The sequence below is a fragment of the Engystomops pustulosus genome, chromosome 2 (genome assembly GCF_040894005.1).
Source record: "Engystomops pustulosus chromosome 2, aEngPut4.maternal, whole genome shotgun sequence".
Lineage (NCBI taxonomy): Eukaryota > Metazoa > Chordata > Amphibia > Anura > Leptodactylidae > Engystomops > Engystomops pustulosus.
Genome location: NC_092412.1, coordinates 52,520,016 through 52,538,363, shown reverse-complemented (window position 1 = coordinate 52,538,363; position 18,348 = coordinate 52,520,016). Strand labels below are relative to the sequence as shown.

At 41.8% G+C, this 18,348-nt stretch overlaps 1 protein-coding gene across 4 annotated transcripts in view; it reads right to left on the bottom strand.

Annotated features, from left to right (window-relative positions):
* Positions 1-4,182: 4,182 nt before the first annotated feature.
* The window catches only part of SOAT2 (sterol O-acyltransferase 2), a 32,632-nt gene continuing 18,466 nt past the window's right edge, over positions 4,183-18,348 (bottom strand). For all 4 annotated transcript variants that reach the window (XM_072134604.1, XM_072134603.1, XM_072134607.1 and 1 more), the window contains 9 exons: positions 17,335-17,407; positions 16,386-16,470; positions 13,811-13,856; positions 11,955-12,084; positions 9,125-9,222; positions 8,945-9,043; positions 8,731-8,866; positions 7,007-7,152; positions 4,183-4,348 (listed from right to left, as the gene is read on the bottom strand). In XM_072134604.1, coding sequence (XP_071990705.1) covers positions 4,298-4,348; positions 7,007-7,152; positions 8,731-8,866; positions 8,945-9,043; positions 9,125-9,222; positions 11,955-12,084; positions 13,811-13,856; positions 16,386-16,470; positions 17,335-17,407 — 864 coding nt within the window. In that variant the 3' untranslated portion in view covers positions 4,183-4,297. The remainder of the gene's footprint in view (positions 4,349-7,006; positions 7,153-8,730; positions 8,867-8,944; positions 9,044-9,124; positions 9,223-11,954; positions 12,085-13,810; positions 13,857-16,385; positions 16,471-17,334; positions 17,408-18,348) is intronic.

The window sequence follows — 18,348 nt, the reverse complement described above, 5'->3', positions numbered from 1 at the left end:
GCATTTTTCTCTGAAATATTTCCCTTGTACTATTAACTATGCAAAATATGTTGAAAAGTTATCTACTATTATATCCCACCACTTAGCTATGTATAGGAATAAGTGGTTGGACTTGATTGACTTGTATCTTTTTCAATCGTTTATGGAAGCTTTATTTTGTCTATAATTCATAGTGCCTTATGCAAGACTCGCAGTATATTTTAGAGAGATCTCTTGACTGGACAAAGGTGCATAGTCTAATTTGTCTCCATCTCCCATTTGGCATCGCTTGCACTAATGTTACATCCGTTTGTTGTTGTTGAAAATTATGTTTTATTTTGTAAGCTTTTATGTGGAAAATGTTCAAGTACATTGAAGGAATTTGACTATTTTCCCAGAAAGATCACAGCAGCAAATTCAAGACTACATTTTTTCTGCCTGGGAATGTAGGTCTGGCTTCATAGGACATGTGTACGAGGTGGAATGCAGAACATGTTGTACTCCAGAGTGATGTCACTTCTGACAGATCTGAGATCTCTTCCTATTCTGAGTATAATGATAAACAATTGTATACATATATAACAATCTGGATAACAGCATTGCAGTTTCAACCTACATAAGAAGGGGAAAGCACTGACCCACAAGTAACATTTAACCTTTCAGAAAAAACATGATTTTGACCATATAAAACTGCAGAGAGTGTTAGGTATTGGCTCTGAAGATCTGTGTAACCATACCTATGTGTGTGTTGTTAGTAGCAGCAGGATTGTGAAAAATGCATTTATTTTCCAGGATTGTAAATAGATTTGAAGCATTTGGTGCACTGGTGTATGATATCTCCTCACTACACTTCTCACAGCCCCTCTCCTTGAGTACCAGCTATAATAGTAAAGTGGAGGGGCCGTGCAGCAGTACAATAAAGAGATCTCACATGCCGGAGTAGTCAGAATCCAACCTTTGTTCATGAAGCTTAACCACTTACCATATTAGTGTGTTACACGTTGGCTGTGGATGTATGGAGAGGACTCAAGAACTGAGTCCTATTCATACAAAGTGGGTGTTTGCTGCAAAAAGCAGCAAATACCCATCGGTCACACCACAATAAAAATGGGTGTTAACCTTTTTATTTATTTTTTTTAAATAATTGTATTTTTATTTTCATTTTCAAAACAGTATAACAAATAATTTGCACGTATTTCACATTAAAATTTTTCAATAATGGTACAAACAAAAAAACAAGCGTTGTCCCCAAAGATAATGACAGCTCAGATTCTCTATTAACATAATGGGGTGCAAAATTTAACAGTGTAATATTATCCTAATGATAAACCAATTACCAAGGACCGCTGAAGCCTCATGCCCAATTGGTCCAGAGAAGTTGGGGGGGAAACTGACAGAAGACATTCAGACAGACTCACCACGACAACAATTAACATCCGGGTAGAAACAACAGGGGTGACCATTTCATTCTCCTCCTCCTGTCCGCTCTTCTATCCAGTATCGATCCCAACGTTCCCAGGTTTTGTCGAACAATGGGAGACGATTGTTCAGGGAGGCAGTCAAGTATTCCATACTTCGAGTCTCCCTTATCCTAGCGAACAGGTCGTTAACCTTTTTATTGACGCCATCGAAACGGGCAGCGGCAGTCAAAAGACTGGGGCATGGACGACACCATTTTTGTTCAGACTCTTGCCCATAACAAAAGAAGCTGGTGGAGCAAGGGAAACACACCCCTAGCTCTTTCATTGCCTCCAAACAGAAGGTGGGAGGAAAAGAGGGTGGAATGAGGGTTGGCAAGCAGCACCACGGTGTGCAATTTTTCGAGGTGATGCATCCAGGGGAAATGAGACAGCTGAGCAGCCCAGTGGTATAACTTAAAGTCCAGTAGACTCATCCCTCCTTCCTCCCAGTGGCGGAACAGTAAATGGGTGACCACCTCGCCGTAATTCAGCGAGTATTACTCATCAATATAGCTAACCATCTAACCCCCCCCCCCCCTCAACGTCAGCCCAGGACACCAGACAAGCACCAAAGCTTCTCCGCCAGAGGCTCCATGACAATAGCATATAGGAGGGGGGAGAGTGCGTAGCCCCTGTCATGTGCCCTTCACATGATTTCTGGAGTTGAACCCGTTGACCACCACTGACACCACCAGGGTATTATACAGAAGACGGGTCCAGGTTATAAACTCCTTTGGAAACTCAAATCTTTCCAGTGCCTTCCACAAATAGGGCCACTCCACCGAGTCGAAAGCCAGCGACACCCTCAAACTGGTGTTGCCGTTGACTACCTGCAAATTTAGAAAGATTCTGTGCAGGACTTCCCTGGCATGGAGCCATTTTGGGCAGGAATAATTATGAATGGGATAACCGAGTTTACCCTGCAGGCCACAACTTTTGACAGAATTTTAACATCAACTTGCAGCAGGGAGATGGGCCCGTAGGACTCGCAGAGGTTTGGGGATAACTACAATGCATGCCTCTGTCATGGAGCTAGGTAGAAATCCTGTCTCAAACGCTTCCCCACAGGGCCTTCACAGAAAGGGAGCCAAGACAGCAGCGTGCTGCTTGCAAAACTCGGCCGTTAGGCCATCAGTCCCAGGCGACTTACCATTGAACAGGGCTGAGATGGCATCCACAATCTCCATTTCTGTAATAGGGGCTGCTGGCTCTGCACTGTCGTCAGAAGAGTGGGAGGGGAGGGGTAGAGAGGCCGGGTAGTTAGCAATCTTGCGTGGCGTCAGAGAGTAAGTAGAGGAGTAAAAAGAGGTGTAGAAGACCCCCAAAGGTATCCGCAGCCTCTCTAGGATCATGTAGTGTATCCAGGCTCCATGGGACCCGAACCTCCTTGACTACTGCATGGGCTGAAGAACAAGCTTCACTGGGGAGAGTAGAGTAGGTTCTCTGGGCACTTTCTCAGAAGGATAGCGTACATACTCTAGTTCAGATTGACGTGCAGCCAGTTCTGCTCCGATCTCGTTGGACACTAGACCTTTCTTGAGGTTGTGTATGGCCTGGCGTATATTTCCCCTCACAAAGGTGTTGAAGTCATCCCAGTGGCCCATGACACAATCGCCTGGACAGTGAAAGAAAAGAAATGAAGACCACTGCTCAGAGAAGTATGCAGGGGGTGGAAGTATAGTAAGCCAAAACGGGATGCGCTTCCAGGTGGTACAAGGAGGGCGTAGCCACCAGCACAGCAGTACGCAAAGCGGGGCATGGTCAGAAACTGAATGGGAAAGGTAGCATGCATCATTTTAGTTTATACCCCAACTTGATGATTGTGTGTGAATCTGTTACATGCTTTGCAACATTGTCCAAGATGCTTTGCATTAAATCACTGAATAAGACTAAATAACCACGACCCTTCCGTGACTTGTGAGGTAACAAGAAATTGTTCTCTCAGAAACTCAGAAGTCATTAGATATTTTATTAACATAATTTATATTTTCTAGAAAGCAGCAAAACAAGAGGAATATCAAATAGAATTTCATCATTTTGGCCTCATAAATGTCACAGTACAAGTTTCTAAAACCAAGAAACACAGCTCATTAGAACATGTTTGGACGTAAAAATGGGATACACATACCTCCCAACTCTTGCAGGAGAGAAAAAGGGACAAAAGATGCAGAGTACTTAGCACACCGTGGAAATTTTTTTCCCTGAAGCCACGCCTTTTGACTCTTCATTACTCCACCCCCACAAATTATAATTTCCCCCTTAGTGCCTCAATCTCCCCCTTACATTGTGTCCCCCCAGCTCCCTGTCACATTGCAACCCCCTTATATTATATTAAAGCCCCTGGCACATTGTGCCCCCCTCAGCAGCTCACCCACATATTGTACCCTCCTCTTACTGTGCCCCCAAGCAGCTCATCTTATTGTGCCCACCCCGGTAGCTTCCTCTGTTATTGTACAGCCCCAGCAGCTCTCTCTCTTATTTTCCTGCCCCAGCTGCCCCCCTCTTATTTTGCCCAATCTACCAGTTCTCCCTCTTATTGTGCCCGCCCCAAGCAGCTCCCCTCCTCATTACCCCCCCCCCTCCCAGAACTCCCCTTCTTATTTTGCCCAGTCGTGCAGCTCTCCCTCTTATTTTGCCCCCCACCTCAGCAGCTTACCCTCCTCATGATGTCCCCCCAGAAGCCCCTCCTCTTATATTGCCCCTGCAGCAGTTTGTGCTCAATGTGGCCTCTCCCCAGCAGTTCCCCCTCTTTTAGTGCCCCCCACCCGACAGCTCCCCTGCTGGATCCGGGACGGTTGGGCGGTATGGATACATATTGCACATAAGGTCATTTCCAGCAGCTTCTGAAGTCTTTCCAGTTATAAACGACACGACCAAGAGCGTGGAGTGATCAGTCCCCAGAATGTTTTCTGTAAAAAAAAAAAAAAAAAAAAAGTTATGTAGCTTTGTATATTAATATAAATATGTGTTAATCATAAATATTAAAGGGGTTTTCTTATGAATGTGACACATGTTTATATGTATATAATGTGAAATGAGGACACGGATTACAGTACACAGAATACCAATGTATTTACACTATACCTATTACACTGATACAATGTTACTTTGGAATTCTTGCCATGAATGTGCATTTATGGATGGTTCTAATTAGAATGTGGCAGTCACTGAAGTTATGATTATTAGCAGAATCCATAAATGATCATCTTCCACTGAATGATAAACTGTATGTAAAGGCATATTCCTATCTTGGAATTCACATTTAACTTAACTAATCTGCCATATACATAATTTTCTTCAATTGCATGTTATTAAAAATGTAAAAAAGCTAACGTCCCATTAATGTAGCCACATTGTCCCTAAGAAGCAAGATAGCTGTCCTTGGAGAACGTCACTTCTGCACTCTGGCAGCGGTGGCCACACTATAGAGGCCTATAGTACACACATACACTATACAGGCCTATAGTACACACATACACTATAGAGGCCTATAGTACACATACACTATACAGGCATATAGTACACAAATACACTGTAGAGGCCTATAGTACACAAATACACTATACAGACATATAGTACACACATACACTATAGAGGCATAAAGTACACACATACACTATAGAGGCATATAGTACACACATACACTATAGAGGCCTATAGTACACACATACACTATAGAGGCCTATAGTACACCCATACACTATAGAGGCCTATAGTACACAAATACACTATACAGGCATATAGTACAGGCATACACTATAGAGGCATAAAGTACACACATACACTATAGAGGCCTATAGTACACACATACACTATAGAGGCATATAGTACACACATACACTATAGAGGCATATTGTACACACATACACTATAGAGGCATACAGTACACACATACACTATAGAGGCATATAGTACACATACACTATACAGGTATATAGTACAGGCATACACTATAGAGGCATATAGTACCCATATACACTATACAGGCATATAGTACAGGCATATAGTACACACATACACTATAGAGGTATACAGTACACACATACACTATAGAGGCATATAGTATAGGCATACACTATACAGGCCTATAGTACACGCATACACTATACAGGCATATAGTACACACATACACTATACAGGCCTATAGTACACACATACACTATACAGGCATATAGTACACACATACACTATACAGGCCTATAGTACACACATACACTATACAGGCCTATAGTACACACATACACTATACAGGCCTATAGTACACACATACACTATACAGGCATATAGTACACACATACACTATACAGGCCTATAGTACACACATACACTGTACAGGCATATAGTACACACATACACTATACAGGCATATAGTACACACATACACTATACAGGCATATAGTACACACATACACTATACAGGCCTATAGTACACACATACACTATACAGGCATATAGTACACACATACACTATACAGGTCTATAGTACACACATACACTATACAGGCCTATAGTACACACATACACTATAGAGGCCTATAGTACACAAATACACTATACAGGCATATAGTACAGGCATACACTATACAGGCATAAAGTACACACATACACTATAGAGGCCTATAGTACACACATACACTATAGAGGCATATAGTACACACATACACTATACAGGCATATAGTACAGGCATATACTATAGAGGCATAAAGTACACACATACACTATAGAGGCCTATAGTACACACATACACTATAGAGGCCTATAGTACACACATACAGTATACAGGCATATAGTACAGGCATACACTATAGAGGCATATAGTACACACATACACTATAGAGGCATATAGTACACATACACTATACAGGTATATAGTACAGGCATACACTATAGAGGCATATAGTACCCATATACACTATACAGGCATATAGTACAGGCATATAGTACACACATACACTATAGAGGTATACAGTACACACATACACTATAGAGGCATATAGTATAGGCATACACTATACAGGCCTATAGTACACGCATACACTATACAGGCATATAGTACACACATACACTATACAGGCCTATAGTACACACATACACTATACAGGCATATAGTACACACATACACTATACAGGCATATAGTACACACATACACTATACAGGCCTATAGTACACACATACACTATACAGGCCTATAGTACACACATACACTATACAGGCCTATAGTACACACATACACTATAGAGGTATACAGTACACACATACACTATACAGGCCTATAGTACACACATACACTAAAGAGAACATATAATAATTCACGGCCATTTTATATGCAAAAACAATTTGTTTCTTTGTTCAATCACTCCAGCAACATTTGCCGTATCCAAGGGCAACACTCTCATTTCTCATGGACAATATGGCTACATTTATAGGAAATTACCCTCACACAGGTACATTTTTTTTAATAACAAGCAAATAAAGACATGTAAGTATATGGCAGATGAATTAAATTAAATGTTGTTGCAAATATAAGAACACCCGTTTAATGCATTAATCACTATCCAGACTTACCTCGGTGAGGGGGCAGTGGATCTGAGCGTACCACTCCTGACAGTATAGACACAGCTGGATTCCCTGGCCGACGAAGAGGAAGGTCCAAATCATCACATTCCACCCTGGGCCAGTCCTTTTGTCATTCAACGTAAAATGAAAAACGACTGGAAGACACATGAAGAATGAAATAAGAGTGAGGCCTCATGCACGGCGCCATGCCCAATAGCAAGTAATGAGGTTAGCTGACGACATGAGCCCTGAAGCCAAGTTCACACTTGTATTTGTGAGGTTCTTTACATTTTCCATTATAAATAGGAGAAAAAATAGTGCAGCCTATTTTATTTTACCATTTATGACAAATGCATATTGGAAGGTAACTGTAGTTCTATTAAATCCTATGGGGGACAGTGTTCCTTTATGTTCCTAAATGGTCTTCCTTGTTCCTAAACAGTCTTCCTTCCCGGACTGTGGCATTTAATGTGTTAAACACCCGTGGTCGGAGCTCCCTCCTGAATTGCACACTGATTCAGGGGCACTTTGAATCCTATTACTAGCCCCCACCGTTACTGAGATATGAGCAACATTTTCTGACCATTCAATGTACAGGATCGTCAGAGAGGAGGTGCTGCAGCAGGGGTGGCGGCGTGTGTGTTTGCTAGTCTTCTCTGGCACCGTCCAATCAGCTGCGGACTATGTCAGGGAGGACCTTCCTTGGGCACTGTAAACGTGCAAGAATTTGGGATACTTGATATGGGATATGCGAGTGCAATGCGTTTTTAATGGAAGGGTTGCTAGGTGTTCGGATAAAAAGGTAGGAAATGGCATGTGGGTACCTAATGAAGATTTAAAACATGCACGTGAAAAAGAAAATGCTGTAAAAACACTACAATTGTCAAATTTTTCAAAAGATTCAGATCTAAATCCAATCAGTTTGGACCATTGTCACAAATTTTTTCATTAAACGATCCTATTGCGCTTCATTAATTTTTTACAATTTTTTTTTCATTTCCCTCACCTATCACCCATTCCCAAGATCTTGGGAGAAATTCTAAAAGATTTGTTTCAAGAGAAGCAGAAAAGCTTGAGTTTTTATTGGATGTCTGAAATATGGCATATTTGTGCCTTATCTAGGAACTAACTGAGGGTGGTGGCACACATGGCATTTTGAACCCGTTTTTGGTCCTTTTTTAAGCAGTCCGTTAAAAAATGCATTTTTTAAAAACTGCTTAAAACGGAGCAAAAACGGGTTCAAAGCGCCATGTGTGGCATCACCCTAAGGCTGCATTCACACTACAGTATGGGGGACGTATATACGGCCGATATCCATCCCCCATACACTTCTATAGGCTCACGGCGCCCTACGGGAGCGGTACGGTGCTGCACACGTGCGGCACCGTACCGCTCCGTAGCCCGGGAAAAGATAGGACATGTCTTATCTTTTCCCTTATTATGGCGCCGCGGCCATACATCGCTATGGAGAGGGGCGGGGGTGAGCTGCGCTCACCTCCTCCTCCTCCTCTCCCCGCGCTGCCGTGTGCCCGCCGTGCTACGGTGCGGCGGGCACACGGCAGTGTGCATGTAGCCTTATGGATTTGTTCATCTCTATTTTTCATCATATGTTTGGGGAATTGGCCTAGATGGAAAACCTAGCAATATCATCGGGCACCATTTTCTTATATGTAGGCTACGACAATAAACAAAAATATGAAACAGACATAAAAGAAAATTAAAATCACATATACCTCCAAAAAAAGCAAAAAGGCAGAACATGACTGGATAAAAGAAACCAAGAGACAACGTCATAATATATTCATGTACGAAAGCGGACATGAAGAATACTCCCAGCATCACTCCACCGCGAAATCGCTTCCTCAGCAGCTGAAAAAAAGAAGATTGCACTTCAGATCAGGACCACATCTTCAGGTTCTCCCAATAATCTCATGGCTAAATCCTCACCCATAGCAGATCCTGGTAGATGTAATAATACAACCAGTCATGGACGACCACGTTCCAGGTGCGGTAATAGTTAGAGAAGGATGTGGAGTTCCACCAGTCCTGTAGAGAATGAAGACAATAGCGTTATTATACAATATAAGACATAAAACCATTGTATACGAGGATGTAACGCACAGTCACCTTATAAAACATGCGATCTGCAAAGCGGAGCATCTCTGCAAACGCGTTTAACCAGCAATGCAGAAATGCATAGAAGACAATTAGCAGAACGAAGGTGCCTGAAATTAAGAAGAGGAAAGGTAAAAATCAAAGCCACTCACCAAAATGCGTCACATTGTTGAACGTAATACTTTCCATTAAGATCTACTATGAGCAAAGCAGTTACATACATTCTTTCTTTGCTTGATCATTGCTTGGTTGTATAAAATATATGGCTGATTCCACACAAACTTGTACAACCTGTGGAAATGGACCCATATGCTGCTCCAATGCCATGGCACAAACACAGTTCACTGGAAATATGATGCAAGAATCTCCTGTCTGACAAGCAAACTGAACTTTAACATTTGTTAATGATGCAAGGACTCCCATCCAGTATGCGGCCAGCCCAAGAGTCAGAGAAACGGCTGTACCATGTTTGTCCCTTTAATTAATGAAGTGTATCTGACACAGGTGCAACTACTTTTTCCACCTGTATATAGTCAGTAGTGGAGCTATCACTTCAACATCTCTTGAGTCTGAAGTGAGGTAATAGAGGTGATGATGGGTACAAAACACATTTTGGGGTACGGTACTCAACAGTGTGACCACCATCCCCCCCTTTTGGCCAGTGTTAATATTTTGGAATCCCATTGTGTGTCTAATTTTGTATTGACTTGATACTTGCTACAGGCATTCCCTGGGTTAAGTACAAGATAGGTTCTTTAGGTTTGTTCCTAAGTTGAATTTGTATGTAAGTCTGAACTGTATATTTTAAAACTGTAACTTCAGACTCATTTTTTTGGTCTCTGTGACAATTGGATCTTAAAAATGTTGGATTGTCATAAGAACCAGGATTAACAATAAATCTTCATTGCAGACACCTGTGATAACTGTTACAGCTGATCAATGCAGCTTGGGACTAAAGTACAGGTAATTACCAATATCCAGAGGTCCGTTTGTAACTAGGGGTCATCTGTAAGTTGGGTTTTCTTAAGTAGGGGACCACCTGTACTCTGGGAATTTATAAATGTTGTAGCTAAGGTTGGTCCCCTTGTATATGGGTTGTTACTAGATTTGCCAAGTGATTTGCACATGAAAATGTAATCCTGAATGTTCTGATGTTCTATACTTATTTCTAAATACAACTGACTGTGTGTGAGATGTGGAAATAATATTTCTTCCGGAAATGCCTTTACAGTATAAATACATGCCAGGCCACCCAGTTCTCATACCATCTGCCCAGCAATAGTAGATTTGGAATCTAATGAAGCTGTTTCCAATTCACATTAACAGAAAAGCAATACAGGCGGTCCCCTACTTAAGGACACCCGACTTACATACAACCCATAGTTACAGACGGACCCCTCTGCCCAATGTGACCTCTGGTGAAGCTCTCTGGATGCTTTACTATAGTCCCAGACTGCAATGATCAGCTGTAAGGTCTGTAATGAAGCTTTATTGATAATTCTTGGTCCAATTACACCAAAAATTTTGAAACTCCAATTGTCACTGGGGCAAAAGAAAAAAAATTGTCTAGAACTTCCATTATAAAATATACAGTTTCGACTTACATACAAATTCAACTTAAGAACAAACCTCCAGACCCTATCTTGTATGTAACCCGGGGACTGCCTGTAATGTAAAACCATAGGGGCTGGAACTAAAGAAATGATGGAATTTTGAGGAATGGGGAAAAAGTCTGTGAAAATCCAAGTATTTGTTAAAGGAACACAATAATTGGCCAATGCTAGTAAATGTAATTGCACTTTTCTCCTCAACTGTCTTGAGCACTGCAGCTTTAACCCCTTAAATGGTTTTTCCCATGAACAAAAGTTAGGCCCAATCCACAGTATAGGTTCCTAACTTGCTGATCAGTGGGGACGTCTCAGTGCTGAGACGCTCACAGATCACGGAACCAAGGGGTCCGTTGGTCAACTTGTCTCTCCGTCAGGCTAATGGAGCAGACAGCCGCGCATGACCGTTCTGCTCCATTAAGCTCTATGGAGCTGACGGAGATTGGTGAGCGCAGCGCTCGGCAATTTCATCAAAATACCTTTCCGTGTACAGAGCTGTGCGACGGCTTATTTTCTGTGTAACAAATTTTTACTTCTGAGTGATGTTATTTATTATTCCATGCCGTGTACTGGGAAGCTGGAAAAAAATGTGGTGAAATTGGCAAAATAACGCATTCGCGACACCTTCTTGCGGGCTCAGTTTTTACGACTTTCGCTTTGCACTCCAAATAACTCTGCTTTATTCTTTGGTTCGGTACGATCACGGTGATACTAAATTTAAATAAGTTTCATTGTGTTTTAATACATTTTAAAAAAGGAAAGAAATGTGTACGGAAAAAGAAAATTTCACTATCTTCTGACGCTAACTTTTTCAAAATGCAGAAACCAGACAGCATGAGGCAGTCATGGCAACCGATCGCTGCCCACTGATGACATTCAGGGTGAGCGATGATTGAACAATGATGGCGGCGCCCACGCACCGCCGTATTTTAAATGCCGCAGGCAGCATCGGAGAGGGCAGCACAGTGGCTTAGTGGTTAGCATTATAGCCTTGTAGTGCTGAGGACCTGGATTTGAGTCCCACGGCTATGATTTCCATGGTGCCGTGTATGAGCCAACCATCGGACTATCGGAACGAGTGCAGACCTAACACCCTTGTAACACACAGGCCACAGACAACAGACCATGGCCTTACTTCATCTAATTTAGACTTTACAGTCTTTTCAGGAACTTCTACTAGAAAGCACTGAGTAATCTATAGAAGGTAAATTGTATTAGACAGCTCTCAGCCTTACCAGGGAGTGTAGCATGGAAGATGGAGAGCACCAGGGTCTTTTTACTGAATGGCTCCTTGCTCATGTTTTTAAATACGGGAATGCACAGTGTAACCAAGATAAAATAGACAAAAAAGACACATCCAAGGAACTGAGGACATAAAGACAAAAGATAGAAATCTGGTTATTGTATCCATAATCCATTATCTAATGTATAAAGCTGTATGTATGTATGTCCGCTAAAGGAATCTGCACTTTTGCGTTTACAATCGCCAAATTTTGCACAGCAGCTCTCTGTAACTCAGGTTTTGAGTCAAAATTTTCACCCAACTCTTAGTAACGGCCATATACAGAAAACCATTGTCTGCTGCTGGGGCATTTAGCAACCAATGACAATCCAGCTTCTTTTTTTACTACAGGTCATTAATAAGAGCTCTGAGTTTTGATTGGTTACTATAGGGAATGAGTATAAGACGCTTATTGAGAGATAGATAGATAGATATATAAATAGATACAGATAGATAGAAATACATAGATAGGAGCACAGTGTAAATACCCCTATAAGCCACCCCCATAAATCACAGTGAAAAAAAATCCTTGTGAAAACGTTGCGCATGGAATAAACTCATCACTTTTTTGCCTTTAAGGATTTTTCTGCATAGAGATACATAGAAATTGATAGGGAGATAGATATAGATGTACAGATATATAAATATACATTGTGTATTATAGATAGATAGACAAAGATAAATAGATGTAGATCGATAGAGAGATATATAAAAAACAGCAAAAAAAAATATAGGCAAAAACAGCAGCACAGTCAAAAAAATAGAGAGTTTTAGGGTGCTATCCAGTACTCTCACCAGCCACAGTCCATAGTAGATCCAAACATAAAAGAACGGCAGCACTCCAAGGTAATGAAACAATTCAGTGTTTATTCCACCTCAAGCTTGAGGTGGAATGTTTAGATGGATGTATAGATAGATAAAGATCAATATAAATAGATTTAGATATATGTTTTGTAAACCCATTCTGTTTTGTTATAGCTAAGAACCCTTATCTACTAGCCCGGGCAAACAGGGAAAAAGTTTAAAAATACATCATGACCGTTTTTAAAAAAGAATCAGTCATATCTGTTTTAGTAACTTATCAGATTGTGCCTGCACTCTCCACCAAGGAAGCCAGCGGCCACATGCAGCCAAATTCCAACTGTACTGCCCATGCTTGGCTATATACGGTAACCCCTTTCATCCTGTGGTCAACAGTGCCCACAGCATCAAAGGAGTTTTAACTGGGAGTGTTACAAAGCCCCAGGTCTGCCATCTTAGTACTACTGGGATTTTCCAAACTCTATGCATTATGCCCCTACATTTGAAGGGACATTGCCACCACCTTTTACCCCACCAAATTAGGTATATAAATATCCTTTCAAGAATTGCCTGATAGTTTAAAGGAAATCTACCAATCATCAAAATTAAGCATGATAAACCAGAGACACTTACTGATGTAGACACTAAATGTAGACACTGTGACTGTGGTAATCTTCATTTATTTGTTATCCATGGTCTCCTTCCTTCTAAAATCAACTTTTAAATTATGCAGATTTAGTGGGGGTGCTCCCAGAGCCGCAGAGGGAGAGAGAGGTGCTGAGGATGTAGAGGGGGAGGGTGATGAGTCTAACAATCTGTGAGGTGCTCAGGCTCATTAGCATCATTTTCAACATTGATTTTAGAAGGAAGGAGGCCATGGATAACAAATATTAGAAGAAAGTCAACTGTTAGCCATACAAATAAACATTCATGTGTACATCTCTATATCAACCAGCATCCCCACTGTAAAACATATCCTTCGATCTTCCTGTCTATGCTCTGTGTTACCTGGGCAAAGCTCTTAGCCACATATTTCCATCTGATGTACGGTGTTCTGCAAGAAAGCAAAAACATAATAATGTCACCCGGGACATAACGTATATGAACCAGACAGGAACACTTTGTACACGGATATCTCTGGATGGTTATAGGTTTTTTATGGCAGTTCATGAGATGAGATTACTAGATAGCATGTTCTGTATATAGCTTTCTGTTATCAGTTATTTCCAATGTGTTCTAAACATTTACTGTAATAGGTATCAATATAAAGACGTAAACATTTACCACAGACATACCTAAAGAGGTCACAGTAAGGGTCCTTAAAGGGGATGTCCACTGTCAGCAAATAATTGATATGGTTTGTGTAAGGAAGTTATACAATTTTCCAATATATTTTCTGTATCAATTCCGCACAGTTTTCTAGATCTCTGTTGCTGTCCTGCTATAGTAAACTCCGATGTTTACTTCCAGTGGATAGAAATCTGTCCATGGTCATGTGATGTCACACAGGTGCAGGGCTCGTTAGTATCACAGAGAGTAATCAGAGCTGTGTGATATAATGAGTCGTGCACCTGTGTGACCATGGACAGAATTGTGTCCACTGGAAGTAACCATAGAAGCTTTCTATAGAAGGACAGCAAGCAGAGATCTAGCAAATCATGAGGAATTCATAAAGAAAGTATATTGGGAATTATATAGCTTTTCCTTACACAAACCATATCAATTATTTGCTGAAAGTGGACAAACCCTTTTAGTTTGGGGTGCAACAGGTCAATCTCACATACAATAAGACTGAACCATTTTACTTCATCATAAAGAAAACTGTGCAGCCGTATACTTACCACTGTAATATACTCCTCCGCTCGTCCTTCCACTAATACTATGTTTAGTTCCGAGAATAAACAAGATGTAATAGCAGAGGGGGTAATAACCCCCTGGAAACCATGTAACATTAAAGAGAACCCGTCATGCAAAATAACCCCCCTAATCTAAATATATTTTCATAAACTGCCATTAGAGAGCATTGTCTCTATCCCTTCATTGTCCCTCTACATGCCTGTAAACCTAAGCAATGAGGTCCTAAAGCTGTATGCAAATGACCTGTGAAATGCCCAATGAGTCATTAGCATATTCAAGCTGTCCACTCTATTCATGAGTGGGAGGCACAACCACACCCCCAGTGCTTGACTGACAGCCTGTATAATGGTGTGAAGTATAATGGTGTAATGGCTCCTCCGTGTGCTTGCTGGTGGCCACGCCCCCTGCAACCTGTGTGTGTGTGTATAGGAGAGATATAACAGCTCCAGGCAGCCATGTTATAGCAGAACATGTCAGGTACTTGTGTATCTGATGTCTGTGTCTCACACATGTGTATTAGGAGGATGCAGCATGTCAGCAGATGCAGCACAGACACTAACTATGCTTTACTATACATTACACACAGACATGAGCAGGGGGAGGAGAGGGGAGGGGGAACAGAGATGACATCACTGCCTCTGACCATGTGACCAGCCTCATTTACATAATAAAGAAAAGATGATTTTACAATGATTAATGTATGAAATAACTAGATAAAGGCTGGGATGGGATCCTTGTGATCTGCTCCAACAGGTAGAAGTGACAGGACAAGCGACACAGACCTGATGACAGGTGTCCTTTAACCCTTTTTGCCTACACACGGAATTTCTTTCCCACCAAAGGATTTCTTACATTTCCCTTTACTACCCAAGACCACTAAGTATCACCAAGAATGTAGTTACTGAAGTAGCTCCAGTAGTACATTCCCCAGTCCAGCATGATACAGGATCTGTTTTTTAAATGTATGCATTCTTCCGTATATAAAACAGAGTTTTAATAAAAAATGCAAATTAACTGTAAGTGCTGGGGGCATCACCACAGCCCCTGTGAACACCGGGGGCGCTGGCTTTAAAGGGGTTATCCGAGTTTAGGAAATATCTTAGGGCCGGACTCCTCCTCCTGCGCTGCTGATGTCTGCGAGATCCGTGCCTGTTTGTTTACAGGGGCGCACAGGGAGCTTCCAGCTGTCCGGAAGCTCCGATCCGACACCATCTCCCAGCGCCCTACAATGCTAAGAGATGTGGACGAATGGAAGTGACCGGACACATCGGCCAGCCAGAAGCTCCCTGTCCGCGGCTTCTGTGCCCCTGTAAACAAACAGGGGCGTGGATCAGCTGGACCGTGGTGCGGGACACCAGCAGCTATGGATGCCTGTGGCACGCATGAGATAGGTACGCCATCGCTGGGATATAGTATATGTGTGTATATATGCTGTATATACACACTGTATGTGTGTGTATATGTAATGTGTATATGCTCGATTTGTGTATGTTTGTGTATAGGAGTGTATAAATGTGTGTGTATGAGTGAAGAACTATATGTTTATGCACAATATAAAAGTATATAAATGTGTCTGTATATATGCATGTAATATGTCATTCAGAAGTCTTCTATAGGGCACTGCCTCTCCTGGTTACGCCCCTGGTTTTGACCTACGAGAATACATGCATTTTACTTTAAACTACATATAGGAAAACTACTTATCAGAACATGTTCTTGGAGTTACCTGGGATAGTTTTCTCTGTAGATCAGTGTTGGACAGAAGAGAAAATAAAGGTAACTGGAAAGCTTGGGTATTTGTGGATTTTTCTCTGAAAAGTAAAAGGAAAATCATTAAACCTCCATAAAGCTGCATGGTATATACAGTACTGGCATCCTCTTAGCATTAATGAACCAATACAATCTCTATCCAAATAGCACAAACGTAGGGAAACACAAATTATATATTATATATATTTATATATATATATATATATATATATATATATATATATATATATATATATTATATATATTTGGATATTGTTTTAATTGTACTGATCTAGGAACTAAAGTAATGTTAGATCCCCCCCTCCCGTTCAGCCCCGCAATGGGAGGAGGGGGTCAGGGGACCTCCATTTCCAAAATAAGTGCGGGTCCAAGCATCTATAAACTATTAATAACATATCCTGTGAATTTGTAATAAATAGTCTAGATTAGACTAGTCACAGGGCGGGGAGCAGCTCTATCAAGCCATTAAGTCATTGGACTAAATCACACACAAGTTTTGGCTGCCAGTTCAGAAAATATCCGACTAACGTAAAGCAGCAAGGGACATGTCAAAAATACTTTATTGGGTGTGATCTAGCATGATGACTGGAGGACAAGATGAAGATACTTCCCACCCCTGTATCAAATAAAGGTAAATTAGCATATGCCCATCTAAGGTTTTAAAATCTTTTTAACAACAGAAAGCTTGAGGACGGCCATGATAGGATGCTTCATTACTTGATGCAGCTCATGTTCCAGCCTATTTAAAATTTATAAAAATCTGACTTTACTTAGACAGTGCCCAACTAGCTGGACCCATTGAGATCTTTATATTGAAAGTCGTCCATGTTCATTTATCATGCAGGCGACCACAACACATGCAGAAGACAGACTGTCTGTTATCAATGTTGTAGACACATAATCACCTTTACTCTCATCCTTTAACACAGCCGGAACGGTCTCTCTGAGAAATGAGTAACTCTTCATTATAAATCGGACCTATAAAACGAAAGAATAATCTTACAACAGTTTTATCATAATTCACTTCAGCCCCGTTGTGGGAAGGGGGTCAGCAGACTTTTATTCCCGAGATTGATGCTAATCTGAGACCCGCATCTACCAACTAGATGCTGTGGATATGTTAGAAAGAGTCTGGATGGGAAACCGCTATAAGGCATACAGAAACATTGGAGGTCATTTACTAAGGGCCCGATTCGCGTTTTCCCAACGTGTTACCCGAATATTTCCGATTTGCGCCGATTGTACCTGAATTGCCCCGGGATTTTGGCGCACGCGATCGGATTGTGGCGCATCGGCGCCGGCATGCGTGCGACGGAAATCGGGGGGCGTGGCCGAACGAAAACCCGACGTATTCGGAAAAACCGCCGCATTTAAAAACCGAAAAAGTGTCGCTTGGGAAGCGCTTACCTTCACCTGGTCCAGCTCGGTGCATTCCGGCGCATTCAGATGATTTTCAGCGCAGCAGCGCCACCTGGTGGATGGTGGAGGAACTGCCATCATAAATCCCGGCCGGACCCGAATCCTGTGCAGAGAACGCGCCGCAGGATCGCGAATGGGCTGGGTAATTAAATCTTCCCCATTGAATCAATAAGTCGTCCATTGTGTGTAGTTAAGTAACATTCAGTAATGTTGTTGTGTATAACTGCTCCCTCAGTGAGCCACTGCTAGCAGAGATTTAACCCCTTAACGCTCTGCGCCGTAGCTCTACGGCGCAGAGGTATAAGGGATGTATGAAGAGGGCTCACGGGCTGAGTCCTCTTCATACAGAGGTGGGGGTTTTTGCATTTTGCACAAAACCCCCACCGCTAATAACCGCGGTCGGTGCTTGCACCGATCGCGGCTATTAACCCTCTAAACGCCGCCCGCAAAGTCGCGGGCGGCGTTTAAAAGACGGCGGCGCGCGGGCGCCGCCATCTTTT